General features: G+C 35.4%; 1 protein-coding gene across 11 annotated transcripts in view; it reads left to right on the forward strand.

The window, feature by feature from the left end:
- Ank2 (ankyrin 2) overlaps window positions 1-13,274 on the forward strand; it is a 230,350-nt gene that overhangs the window by 106,486 nt on the left and 110,590 nt on the right. For 8 of the 11 annotated variants that reach the window (XM_077803582.1, XM_026389696.2, XM_026389699.2 and 5 more), the window contains 4 exons: window positions 2,035-2,133; window positions 7,181-7,378; window positions 9,468-9,566; window positions 9,726-9,824. In XM_077803582.1, the coding sequence (XP_077659708.1) occupies window positions 2,035-2,133; window positions 7,181-7,378; window positions 9,468-9,566; window positions 9,726-9,824 (495 nt within the window). The remainder of the gene's footprint in view (window positions 1-2,034; window positions 2,134-7,180; window positions 7,379-9,467; window positions 9,567-9,725; window positions 9,825-13,274) is intronic. The other 3 variants (XM_026389709.2, XM_026389710.2, XM_077803584.1) reach the window with 1 other exon arrangement.

Genomic DNA, 13,274 nt, shown 5'->3' on the forward strand with positions numbered 1-13,274 from the left:
TATAATGTCGTGGGTAGTCTGTAGGGAGGGCACAAAGAATAGTGTAGACTCTAGAAGCTTGTCACCACAGACCTGAAAGAAGAGGAGTAGAAGAGGCCCCCAGACCACGAAGGAGAGACACGGGTGGAAAGGCTGCTTTGGGAGGAGTTTAACCTTTGGTTATGGTGGGGTGCTGGGTGCCCCGCTAACATAGTTTCCTGCTCAGAAGATGATGAGCTACTTGAGAAAATGAAAGTCTGAAATAATTAGCAAAGAAGTAAGAGACTAAACCAGAAATTAAGTTTGAAAGGGAAAGTGGAGCTCCTAATAGGTTCTCTAGTCCACCTAGGAGCTGGAACTGAATGACTAGAAAATGGCTCTGATCCTTTATATAAGAGAGAGTACATCAAAGGCAGGGATAAGGTTTCAGTGGGTGGAGTCTTGCTTCATGGTGTCTTGCAGTCAACAGGTTTATTGGCATCTTGGCAGCCACGCCCATCTCTGAGATGCTGTGTGGCCATGTGGCTGCAGCAGGTCACCCCATCTCCAGTGTAGTGCAGAACCTGACAGAACTAGGTCAATTTTAATATGTAATGGGTGATATCAAACCAGCAGGAGTGATGCTGGGAGTGCAGCTGGGAATTACCAGATACCAGACTTTCCCATCCAGTGACTTTCATGCCCACTGGGTTCATTCACGGGTGGCTTCCAGCATCTGGTAAAGGCACACAGCCAGACTTGGGAGATCCCTTGGAGAGCCCCATCCATGTCTTGCTGCCTTTCCCATTGGCCAGGCAGATGCCAGAGGGCAAGGTAGCCCACTGATGCAGCCTAGAGTCAGTCAGGATACAGCAGAGCGTGGATCTGGAGGGGCAAGTGAAAAATATCCAGCATGGAAATCCCAGAATATTATACCAGAATGAAATGTTGTAACTCAGAGGAATTATTTTTATTAAGAGTAAAGCATTACCTGGAAAGGTGGTCTTGGAAGAAGAGACAAAAAAGATAGACTGTCACAGTGCTGGATGAATTGGATCCTTCTGGAGCCTCTGAACTGAAGCCTTGGAAATACTCTTACTTGCTCCTGTACTTGGTTCTTTCTGATTGCTACTTGCCTTCTCCACCTCTTTCAAGGGATAATCTCTATTTTTTTTTTCTTAGTGGGTTAATTATACATTCAGGATTCCATTTTCTCTCTCACTTCTTGCTCTTTGTTCCTTACAATGCTTTTGCCTTGTATTTCACCTTATATTCCCTACATACCCTGCCTTTGGGCCTTGCCATGCTTCCGGAGGAAAATAAAACAGAGACAGTGCACTTGGGAATTGTTCTGGAATCAGAAACTATCTCGAAAGTTTTCACCTCAGAAAATTTTATAAATAATATATGGTTGTACCACATTCTATTTGACATAGTTTTAATTCTACTATTAATAAATTTTATCTTTGGGAAACAATTATTTAAATATTTATGTAATGATGTAAATAATCATATAATTATGTAAGATATGTTGGAAATCCTTGGAAGAATCTGACAAAGACAAACATAACAAACCTTCCCTTCCGATTCACAAGCATCTGGGTGCAATTTAGGAAAATTTATTAAAGTAGTAGGATATATATGGACAAATTGTAAGAATTATCAGGTGAAAGTTGTGTTAGGATAACCAAAATGAAAAGAGTATAACTTGATGTCTTCCTGAGTTGTAATTCCAGGTGAGCAGGGTTTTCAAGTTCAACAAATGCAAAATGCGTTATTTCTTCATGACAAAGCAAACACATGGCCAGAAGTCGGTTTTGTTCCAGTGAAACCCCACACATAGGATTTCTCCTGCCCTCCTCCTGCTTGTTTTGTCTTTGGTTTTCTATTTCTCTTTGTGAAATACCCTTTCCATCTTGTATTCTCTTTCACTCATCTCTTTTTCCCTCTTGTAACTATTTGCAGTTCTGTTACTTTAAGCCCCGAGAGAGGGCTTCTTAAACAACAGATGTAGTCTCAGTTTAAAAAGAAAAGAAAAAAGTGAACTCAGCCCTAATTCTTTAATTCTTTTGGCAGGATGGGTTGACACCACTTCACTGTGCTGCAAGAAGTGGGCATGACCAAGTGGTAGAACTTCTGTTGGAACGAGGTGCTCCCTTGCTGGCAAGGACGAAGGTGAGTCATTATGGGTGAGAAGGGATCCAGGATACCCTTTGTGTCACTTTGTAGAAATTTATTTTCTTTTTGAAGTTAAAGAATCAGTTAAGCATTTTCTAGTTACTCAATACATGTATACTCAAAATGAGAAATATAAATCAAATCGATTTAAAGTTATTAAAATGAACATATCCATGCAATTAAGTTGTATTAAAAGTGTATACCTCCAGGTTCTACCTATATTTTGCTGTACTTACTACAGGTGAAAACTATATAATTATACATAAGTAAGGATATCATATAAAAATTAGAATATATTTTATATTCTGTGAGTCTAAATTTTGATTCTCTGAGATAATCATAAAAAATATATAAATATCTTTTAAAGGAACACAAATAGCAATAGAAGATGGATCTTTTGCATATATAATTTTTATCTTTTAGGCAATACTAGTAAAATAATTCCTTAATGGTCTTGGTTGATTACATTTGGATTAGGAGTATGATACAGAAAACATAAGATTGTCCACCTACAAAGAACCAATCAACAAGCATATTATTATTATGGCATAATACTTCTAGTATTTTTTGTTTTATTTTGTTAATATGCTTAAACATAAAGTAAATCCTTTTCTATATAAATAAGAACCACATGGTTAGTTGGTTTGTTGGAGGTTTTAATTATCAAATGTAGTTTAAAAGCTTTATTGTGGTGTAGTTTGCCATTATCTAGCCTTACTTTGGGTTATCAGAAAATATCATGAAACAGATTGATGTTAATCATCCAGAATTATATAATGGGATATGCAACAACTTTTGGATCATTAACTATAACACCAATTTAGACCAAGTACACTTCTTATGTTTTTCCTCATTTCTTCCCCACCTCCCACCCTCAAACAGGATTGATATCAACTGATGCTTGTACTTGGTTCAATTAAAAAACTAAGGCAGCTGACACAAGCAAATATTTTTCAATTTATATTATATTTCAATTGACTATTTAGTTAAAATCATCCAGAACAAACTAAATTACTCATTTAAATATATATCTAAATATTTATATTGTATTGGAAAAGATGAAGTAATCTGGTTGAAGTGAGATGATACCTCTAATCTAGGAGGTACCAGACCGCCCTCCCTCTTCCTCCATAAAAGCTCTTGGTTTTGAATCACCCGCAATTCCTCCTTGAAACAACTCCCCCTCAGTCTTTCAAAGTTCTAGCTCTCAGTTAACTGAATCTTTATCACAATTCATTTTGAATTCTTGGTAGTTTTAATGACCTTTATAAGAGCAATAGATTTAACAAATTATTTAAAATATTAATTTTTGTGTGTGTGTGTGTGTGTGTGTAGACAGAGAGAGAAAGAGAGAATCAAATCTTTAAAGATGTGTCTAACCAGCCATGGAAAGGTGGATTGAAATCAGAAATAAAAAAAGAGAAATAAATTATCTGAATTAATTAATTGCATTATCATATTGATACTGCAAGTGTTATAAAAATATATTTTAAAATGCAAAATTTGGGGATGGATAATTCAGAGATAATTATGAAAAGTTTGGTTGAAATTTAAGTGGAAATAAAATTTTGGACTGATCATTTTATAACCAACAAAAACGTATATCAAATTTAGGATATGCAGATATTTTATTCCACAAATCAAACAATCTTGTCTATGATGTTTTCCCATAACTGTCATATCATTAATGAAGACCCTGGATAACCAAGAGGGGGTTATTTTAATGGCCTTCTGAAAAATCAAGTGATATTCAGATGTAAGGATCCAACATAAACTGTTCATGACATGATTATATTCATTCACTCAAGCATGCATCCAACTATCATATTGAGATAATACAGTGTGCCAAGCAGCGTTCTGCACACACAGGACTATTAAGATGAATAATACACAATTTACATCTTTAAGATGTTCAGATTTTGGTGGGAAAGCTAGACAAGGAGATAATTACCAAGAGTAGAGCTATGTGCAGGATTAGGAACATGGATAAGATGAAGTAATCAGGTCAGAGTGAGATGATACCTCTAACCTGGGAGGTACCAGACTGCTTTCCCCACCTCCTCCATGAAAGCTCTCAGTTTTGCATCACCCATGATTCCTTCTTGAAACAACTCCCCTCCCCCAGTCTTTCAAATTTCTAGCTCAGCAAAATGAATCTTTACCACAATGCATTTCGAATTCTTGGTGATTTTAATGATCTTGATAAGAGCAATAGATGATTCTTCTACCTGGCCTCTTGGTGCAATAACTGTAAACCTTCTATTATTTCTGTTTCTAGCCTTCCCAACTCCAAACCACCCCCTTTTATATTTCAGCTCACTTTATCCAGAACCCACTTGCCCAAATTTTCTTATTCTGGTGGGCCATTCAGTCATAGCTTCCCTTGTCTCTCTTCATCTTATGCCCTCAATTCTCAATCAGAACCCACACGGTCTATGTTCTCTTCTGTTACTATCATCTAACACAACTCCTTACTACTCCTTTCTCAAAACACCTTCCTTATTTGCCTTCTAAGAAATTACATTCTTCTGGATTTCCTTCTGTTTTTCTGGCTTTCACTTCTTAAGCTCTTTAATGAGTTCCTCCTCAACTCTCAGGTCTCTGAACGTTAGAACTTCTGGAGCTCAGTCTTTGTGTCTTTCCTCTGTTTATTTGTACTCACTCCCTATGAACTCTTTAGATAGCATCTTCATGCTGATGAGACACAAATATATATATATATATATCTAAAATTCCATATGTTGATGTCAAGTCACCAAGACTATCAACTGGGCGTCTCAAATTTAGTAAGTTCAAAACTGAGCTCCTGGTATTTTCCTCACTCCTAACCATATCCTCCTATAGCGTCTCTTATCTCAATTCAGAGCCATCCCTTTCTTCCAGTTTCTTAGGCCAAATGCCTCACATCATGCTGGAACCCTCTCTTACTCTCCACATTCAGTCCCTCAACACTATAGCTTTCTCCTTTAAAATGTGTCATTAAGCCAGGAGCTTCTCAACAATCTCACTATTACTAGTCACCATCCCACCTGGATGGTTGCAAGAGACCCCAATTTGACCTTTCTTCTTTTCCCTCTAGCCCAGTCTATTCTTTTTTTTTTTTCAAATTTACAAACCAGACAATGGTATTCTTAATACAAGGATCACTGCAATCTTGTTGCCCTAATTCTTTCAGCAGTATCTCATCTGAAATAAAGTTGAATTCCCTGTTCTGACATGCAAGGTTTCTCACCTCTCTCAATTCTTCTCCCTCCTAACTCATGTAAGCAACATGATTCTCTTCTTTGCTGCCTATTGATCTATCATGCCAGCTGTGGTCCCAAAACAGCATGTTTCACTTATTTTTCTTCTGCCTCATATGCTCTTTCCCCCAATCAATAACGCCAGCTCTCTTATCTTCATCTTGTCGAAACTCACCTTCTCAGTAAGACCATTTATGGCCACCCTAACACTGTTTCATTCACACCCACAAACTCTCTTGGCCATTTTCTGCTTTGGATTTCCCTGATGCAATGATGATTCAACATGTGAAATATTTTAATTTCAATCTTCATTGTTTTTGAATTATATATCTATCTCCAACCTAGAAGTTAACCTTGATGAAGATGAGCATCCCTGTCTGTGTGTATATCCAATACTTGAACAGGGACTTGAGTAGGTTCCCAATAAACTAAAGTAAAATAAAGGATTATAATGGTGAATAGTTTATTTTCTACATATCTCAAGTGAATAAAGTAGCATCAAAGAATAATAAAATTTTGGAGAAATATTTAAAACTGCAGTCCAAATAATAAGACTTGTTATTCACTTAGACATTATCTTTGTCTCTAATGCATGGATAAATTCTTATTAATGTGCTTCTCTTTTCTCTGTTCATTAATGGCTTTCTACATATAGAAGCAATAATTTTGGATAGAGATTATTTTAGAAACAATGAAAAATATTATTTTTTAAGTCACTTGAACTCTATCACCCACTAACTATGGTAATCAGGACTTTAATCCATTTGTTTTTAGTCATTTCTCACTGTTGAAATTGTCCTTCTTATTGAGAATATTGGAGTGTGGGTCTCTTCTGGCATCTTATCCACACACAATTTTTACTTTCTTGAATGTAATTATTACCAAAGTGTGGTTATTTCATCAACAATCATTTTTATAGTGACTATATTAGAGTTGGTTAATAAGAAAAATTAATGGTACAGTCTGTTGAATGGGCAAATATTGCTTAAACCTAGTTTACTTCCTGGTTTTGCATATATTTCATATACACATGTATATTACATATACAGTTTATTTATTTAGTGTTTTCAAAAAAAGGAGAGTCTTACTTACTTACTTACTGGTAATTAACAGTGCATAGCACTGCTATCTTATATTTCTGCTGGTGGGAAAGATAGACAAGAATTAAGGTTAAAGTTGCTTAGGACAGTATACATGATGACAAATTCAGATCCTCAAATTCAAAATTGTGAAGTCAGTACACATGGTCCACATTGGCTTCATGTTCCTCTAGGGTTCAATCCCCAAATAAGACTCATAATATTATTGGAAAATGGAATCACAGAATTTCAGAGCAGCGTAAAACCAAGAGTTGATCAGTTTCTTTACCTCCGTGAAGCATCCACTTGTTCCTCCTTCACTTACCTCCCCCTCTGTAACAGATGAAGTGCTGGCAGAGAGATTAATTGAATGTCGACTGTTGTGTATGGAACTGGATGCAAATAATTTAAACATCAGCTATCACTTATTTTTATAGATTTAATACTGCCCTAATAATTATAAAATCAGGCTGCATTTCCACATATATTATTGCCATATATATTACTCATGAAAAGCATGTTAATATGTGTTTTACCTAAGAGTAGTACAATTATACTTTCCTTTCCATTGAACATAATCTGTTATTTATGCAGACATCAAATCAATATTATTTTCCCCCCTATCACTTATGTTAGAGATCAAGGATTGACTCTGCTGTGTTTCACAAACTTAAAGTCATTTTTGAAATGGTAAACATAGTTCTGCTTTGTTTTAACATACAGAATGGGCTGTCTCCACTTCACATGGCTGCACAGGGGGACCATGTGGAATGTGTGAAGCATTTGCTACAGCACAAAGCACCTGTGGATGATGTCACTCTCGACTACCTGACGGCCCTCCACGTTGCTGCACACTGTGGCCACTACCGCGTAACCAAACTCCTTCTGGACAAGAGAGCCAACCCCAACGCCAGAGCCCTGGTAAACCTGGCCCAATCCACATTTACCGAATACAGATTGAGACAAAATCCACATTGATTGACCAGTGGTGCCTACACCAGCAGTGCATGGTTACAGATATATAGTTAGTACTGCGAGTTTGTCAGTTTGTCACCTCCCACAAGTTGCCTGCCAACTTCATGCCTTCATAGTTTGCTGTTAAATGATGGTAAGCAAGGATGGATTTAAGAGAGCACCCAGGTAACATTCCTGAGATGAGTGAATTGCAAACAGATAGATACAAAGTTCTGGAGTAATAAGTGATATTAAATGGAAAATAGAAAAGAAAAAAAAAGGAAAGTTCTAGATATCTCTAGATATTAAATAGAGTCAGAATACAGGTGTGTTGAACTTTATTAATCTCTTTTGGGAAAAAGAAAGAGTAAAGTAATGACTGTATGTAATACATAGGATAGTATAAAATAAAAGCCTGTGAAAGTTCACATGCAGATTTTCCTTTTTGACATGATCACCCAACCATAGGTTAATAGAAAAGTGATGCCTGGTGTACTGTCTCTTTGGGAAGCATTTTATAGAAACCATTCCAAGAATTGCTCAAGAGAAAACTGCAAGAGGCAGTCCTTAGATTAGCTTCTGTGTCTCCCAAGATCTAATATTAAATAAATCTTCCTTGCTTCACTTATATTCTAACAGTAATCACTGGAAGTTTTAGGCATGTACTAATTCATGCAACTTGTATCCTAATTCTCAGACTAAAAGCAAATCATTTTTCCACATGTTTAAATGATTTATGTCAGTGCAGATTCCTCTCTAATTAGTATGTAAGTTGAGAAAAATCATTTATATCATTGAATATGAATTATTATTCTTATTTGAAATTTTCCATTGGAATCAATTTATTAATAATTACATAGGAAATAAATCTACCCCCAAAGGTACAATTAGGTGATGGTATTCATTTTTTCATAGGGAAATGAAGTATTAATTTTTAATTGAATAGAGCTCAATAAGCTTATGAAATATCACAATCTAATAATTGCAGATATATTTTAAGTGCTACATGTTCATATGGCTATTTATATCTGGCTTGTTATACAGTCTATAAATAGGTGAAATGACTCAATGAACTAATTATGTTTATCACTTCACTGTGAAGGATAAGAAGTCATTAGCTTAAATAAAACCATGTGTTTTCCTGAGAACTGCTAACATATAAAAATGTCGATTGATGATCATTACCCATTGGGACATGTAAAACTGTTAACTGGCAGAATAGATATAACTCAATAAAGGGTCATTGTTCAAATAAAAAGATGACAAATATAACATATAATGCTTAACCTTGGGATTAATTAAAATTTCACATAATTTCTCCAGTTCCTGGACATTCACCTAGTTTGCAAGGTTACAAAGTACCTCATAATCATCTTCCCACCTTCCCTTGCCTCTCAGAGGTATCTGCTTGTAATGATCCCAGAAATTCTCCCTTTTTATTGAAAATATTCAGGAACTTAGTCATTTCTTTATGAAATGAAATGTGTCTGATTGGCATATATGTGATAAATATTTTCAATAGAAAAACAACCTCGGGATATAAATCTATAACATAAATAATAATTTCTGGTAATTTGAAACATTTCATCTCTAAAGAAGAGGATAGCAGAGCTGAAACATTACTTTCAAGGCAGTTGTCAAAGATTTGCAAAGAAAAATAAGCAATTCTTATGCTCTGAGAATGGCTCTTCATCATGAAAACACATTCTTATTTTCAAGGCATCTTCAAGTCATTTCATCCAAGAATATCTAAAATATAATTGCCCCTCTATTTTTCCTTCTCTGAAGAGTAGGCCTGTGTATTTTTCTTCTCTTTTTGTTGGCTTTGTAAGCACACAAACAGAATTAAGAACAGGCCCGACGACACAAGGAAGCAAAATCCAGTGCCCATAGGAACACACCGCCCCTTTTCTTTCCAAATTCAGACACCTACAGAGTTTGAAGAAATGGTGACATTTTGTGACGATGTAACATTATTGCCTGCAATGTGCCAGCATGGAGTTGTGTGAGAATCGTTTCTGCATGTTTTCAACTAACTTGATTGTCTTTTGCACAGAATGGTTTTACTCCACTGCACATTGCCTGCAAGAAAAACCGCATCAAAGTCATGGAACTGCTGGTGAAATATGGGGCTTCAATCCAAGCTATAACAGAGGTAGAAAAATGTTTCAGCTCATCAGGAAACATTCCTTCTCTTACTCCTACCCTTCCTCTCACCCATCTTCTGTCCTCTTCACCAAGTTGTATTTATCTGAAGAAGCCCCAAAGTCCCACCGGTGCAGAGGAGTAAAACTGCTGTTGCTTTGTTTCGCAGTCTGGCCTCACACCAATACATGTGGCTGCCTTCATGGGCCACTTGAACATTGTCCTCCTTCTGCTGCAGAACGGAGCCTCTCCAGATGTCACTAACATTGTGAGTATGGCTTGGGTCAGAATAACCGCAGGGACAAAGAAAGAGAGGAGCTGAGAGTGTGGGTGTGTGTAGGTGTGTTTGTGTGTATATCATCAGAGCCAGCAACCTAGCTTTGAGAAGGGCCCTCATAATAAATAACATACTGTGAAATAATTGCTGGAACATCCCTGAAAAGAACCTCCATAGGTAAGAAATGGGCTCAAGAATGAAATGGGAGTTGTGAAGTGAGACAGCTTGAGCTACCCAAAGTAGATGGATTGAACATGCACGTAACATGCATTTACTCAAACTACATTTTAAACACTCCTCTGAGAGTGAATAGATGATTGTTGGAAAACAAAAAATCTTCTGGGCTCATCCTAGTTGCTTGAGTGAATTATATTCCAGATAGTTTTCAATAAAATTTCAAATCAGTTCCATAATCAGTCTTATCAAAAGATTAACTAGAGATCAACCAGGCATTAAATAGAGATTTTTTTCCTTGATAACAACTTCTTCCTCTTTTCAATGACATGGATTTTCCATTTCCTAACCTTCCTTTGATTTTTAAATTTTGATTTAATTTCCTCTGCTGGAGTGGAGACCTGTCTTACTTGAAATAGTTACACTCTCCCAAAATGAACTTTGATCTCCAGTCAACTTTCCTTCTGCCAGGAAATACTGTTTATCCCAGGATCCTTCTATCTAACCTAAATTAGGATTTTTGACTTCTGAGTTCTTTATATTTCTCTCACTTTTGTGGGTTCTTCCCCCTTTAAACTCTGGCTATTATATCATGGAAAACCATCTAATTCAAATTTCCCCTGAGCAAGGGCACTGTCTTGCACATGTGCCATCATGTATCAGAAGCTCAAGAGTGGCCACTGGAGTATTGGGATTTTTAAAAACATTTGCAAAAGAAATAACTATCCCTCAATAAATGTTAGTCACATTATTAAAAATGAATCATGTTTATAGAAGCATTTGCCTAACTATTGTCGCTGATTTTTATTTCATATAAGTTGTGAAACAGAAATTTCCAATTTTGCTTTTTTTTTTTTTAATTTCCCCTCACATTACTGTTTTAAACATTGCTTCTTTGCTAAAGTTTTTGATGCCTAGGCAAAATCCATTGTGGAACTAAACATTTTTTTTAATTTTAAATATTATTTAATACTCTATATTATCCAAGAGTTGATGCATAAAACTATTAAAGTCTGTATTTTTGTTTTCCTAGTTATTGATTTTTGGTCCTAAGTTTACACTATTATATGCTAATTGTTACTATTGTAATTATTAAGCAGATGTAATTTCATAATGTGCCAACTTGAGTTTAATTTCTAGTCACTTTAAGAACTCTAAAAGAAGGCATTTTTTATTTATTAAGATATGATCAAAAAAATTTTTGACTTGAGTAGGTTTACATACAGGCCAGTAACTTAAAAAAAAAATACTGTGTATATTCTCCTATTCTTCTCGCCCATCCCCCGCTTTCATTATTTGAATTCAATACTCAAAAACTCACAGGAACAATAATGATAACATGTTAAATCGCTATCATATTACAATAATAACAAATGCAATTATATTCCATGGGGTTGTTTTCTTAGGGGAGATTTTTTGTAAAATCTTTGAGAATAATCCATACAAAATGGTTGTGGGATTCTGTGACCATTCTTGCTTTGCTTCTTAACTGACCAATTCCAAATCTTTGATGGCTATTTCCTCCCAATATGTTCCCTTAGGGATGGGAGAAGGGAAATTATAAAGAAGACATGTAGATTTTTCAATAAAAATAAATAAAACACTAATTGAAACAATAAAAATGTTCAATCTCTTAAAGACTCCCAAATCTGGCAATTAAACATAAATCTATTAAACATAACTCTCAATTAGTCTTTCTAAAGTTCTTCATTTTGTTCTGTTCATTTGTCCATTACGTTTTCTTCCCCTCCAGCCCCCTAAAAACAAATTCTTGAGAAGCACCTGCCAAACTAATCCTCTTCTCAACAGGGTTCCTAGTTGGTTTTGTTTGTTCATTGACTTTTAGAAGATGTGTTCTTTAGGAAGTATACATCTGTAGTTAGAGTTGCTAGATAAAATACAAGATTCCCCATTAAATTTAAATTTTAGATAAACAATGACTTTTTTTTAGTATAAATATGTCCCATGCAATAGTTGAGACATACTAAAATAATTATTCATTGTTTGTCTGGAATTAAAATTTAACTGGCCATCTGTATTTTTATTTGCTAAACCTGGTACTCCTACATTTAGAGAATTTAACTTTCTCTAATGGTAGGATGCCTGTGAATATGAGGATATAGCTACTCAATCCAGAACTCTTTGCAAGTTGATTAAGAAGCCGTGTGAACACTGATTGCCTGCTTGCTGTGTTAGAGTTGGTCATTTCCTGACCCCAAAGTACCCCACCCTTGGAGCCTCTGTGTGCTGCCTGATATCATGTTGCATTTTTGAATGCAATGCTGTCTGTTGTGCTTTGATGCTTTCCAACTTGATGCAGCCAAAGTGGAAGTCCATGTAGCTGTCTGCAGTTGATTTTAACAATTGAGAAGAGGAGCATGAAACCTAGTACCTGCTTTGGACATGAGCATATCCATTCTCTTGCTGGTCTTGTTTTTGTCTGAAAATTCACTCCAATGTAAAGTGTACCAGTAACTCAATCAAGTGCAGATATTTTCCCTGAAAAGCTTCTTTTGCAGGAATCTTATAATGCACCTTGAAAACTGCCCTACCAGTTACAGTACACTCATAAGCCGATATATTCATTGACACGGAAGTAGAAAAGCAAGCAGTTTTAGGACCATTGAGAGTACAATCATGCAGGTTATTAAAAAAGCATCTCTTCTTCCTATAAGTCATGGTGAAGTTCACACTTTGCATTATGTTTAAAAAATTTCCCCCAATTCTTAAAGTTAATTAAGCTTAAGATAATGAAAACAGGCTAACAATCGAGAAATTGAAATTATTGAGGTAAACAGTATATACTTCCTTTTATTTTCTTATTTATACCTATGCAGAAACAGTGGAAATACAAATAAATAATGAAGGGCAAGGGCAATTTATTATAAATGCCAATTGCTCCAGAATCATTAAAAAAGAATTAAAGACCATCATTAAAAAGTGGAAGGACCAGGTCTGCATACATATGTAACTTTTCTTTAAATATGAAGTTTAATACTTTAGGTTCATATCTAACTCATTAATTTCATATGTGTAAAAATCATAAAAATAACTTGTTTTATGTATAAAGTAAAGCTTTTCAAAATATTAAGACTAGTACTGAAAACATTTTTAGATTTTGACAATTCCTATTGATAAAGCTTGGCTTATAAAACAAACATGTAAATTCACCATTGAGTAGAAACTTCTGGGGCCTCTTTGACTTAACCTCTTATCAAGAAATAATTTGTTCTTGCCTTTGTTTCTACCAAAACTAATAAGATTGCT

This window comes from Urocitellus parryii, chromosome 10, assembly GCF_045843805.1.
Source record: "Urocitellus parryii isolate mUroPar1 chromosome 10, mUroPar1.hap1, whole genome shotgun sequence".
Lineage (NCBI taxonomy): Eukaryota > Metazoa > Chordata > Mammalia > Rodentia > Sciuridae > Urocitellus > Urocitellus parryii.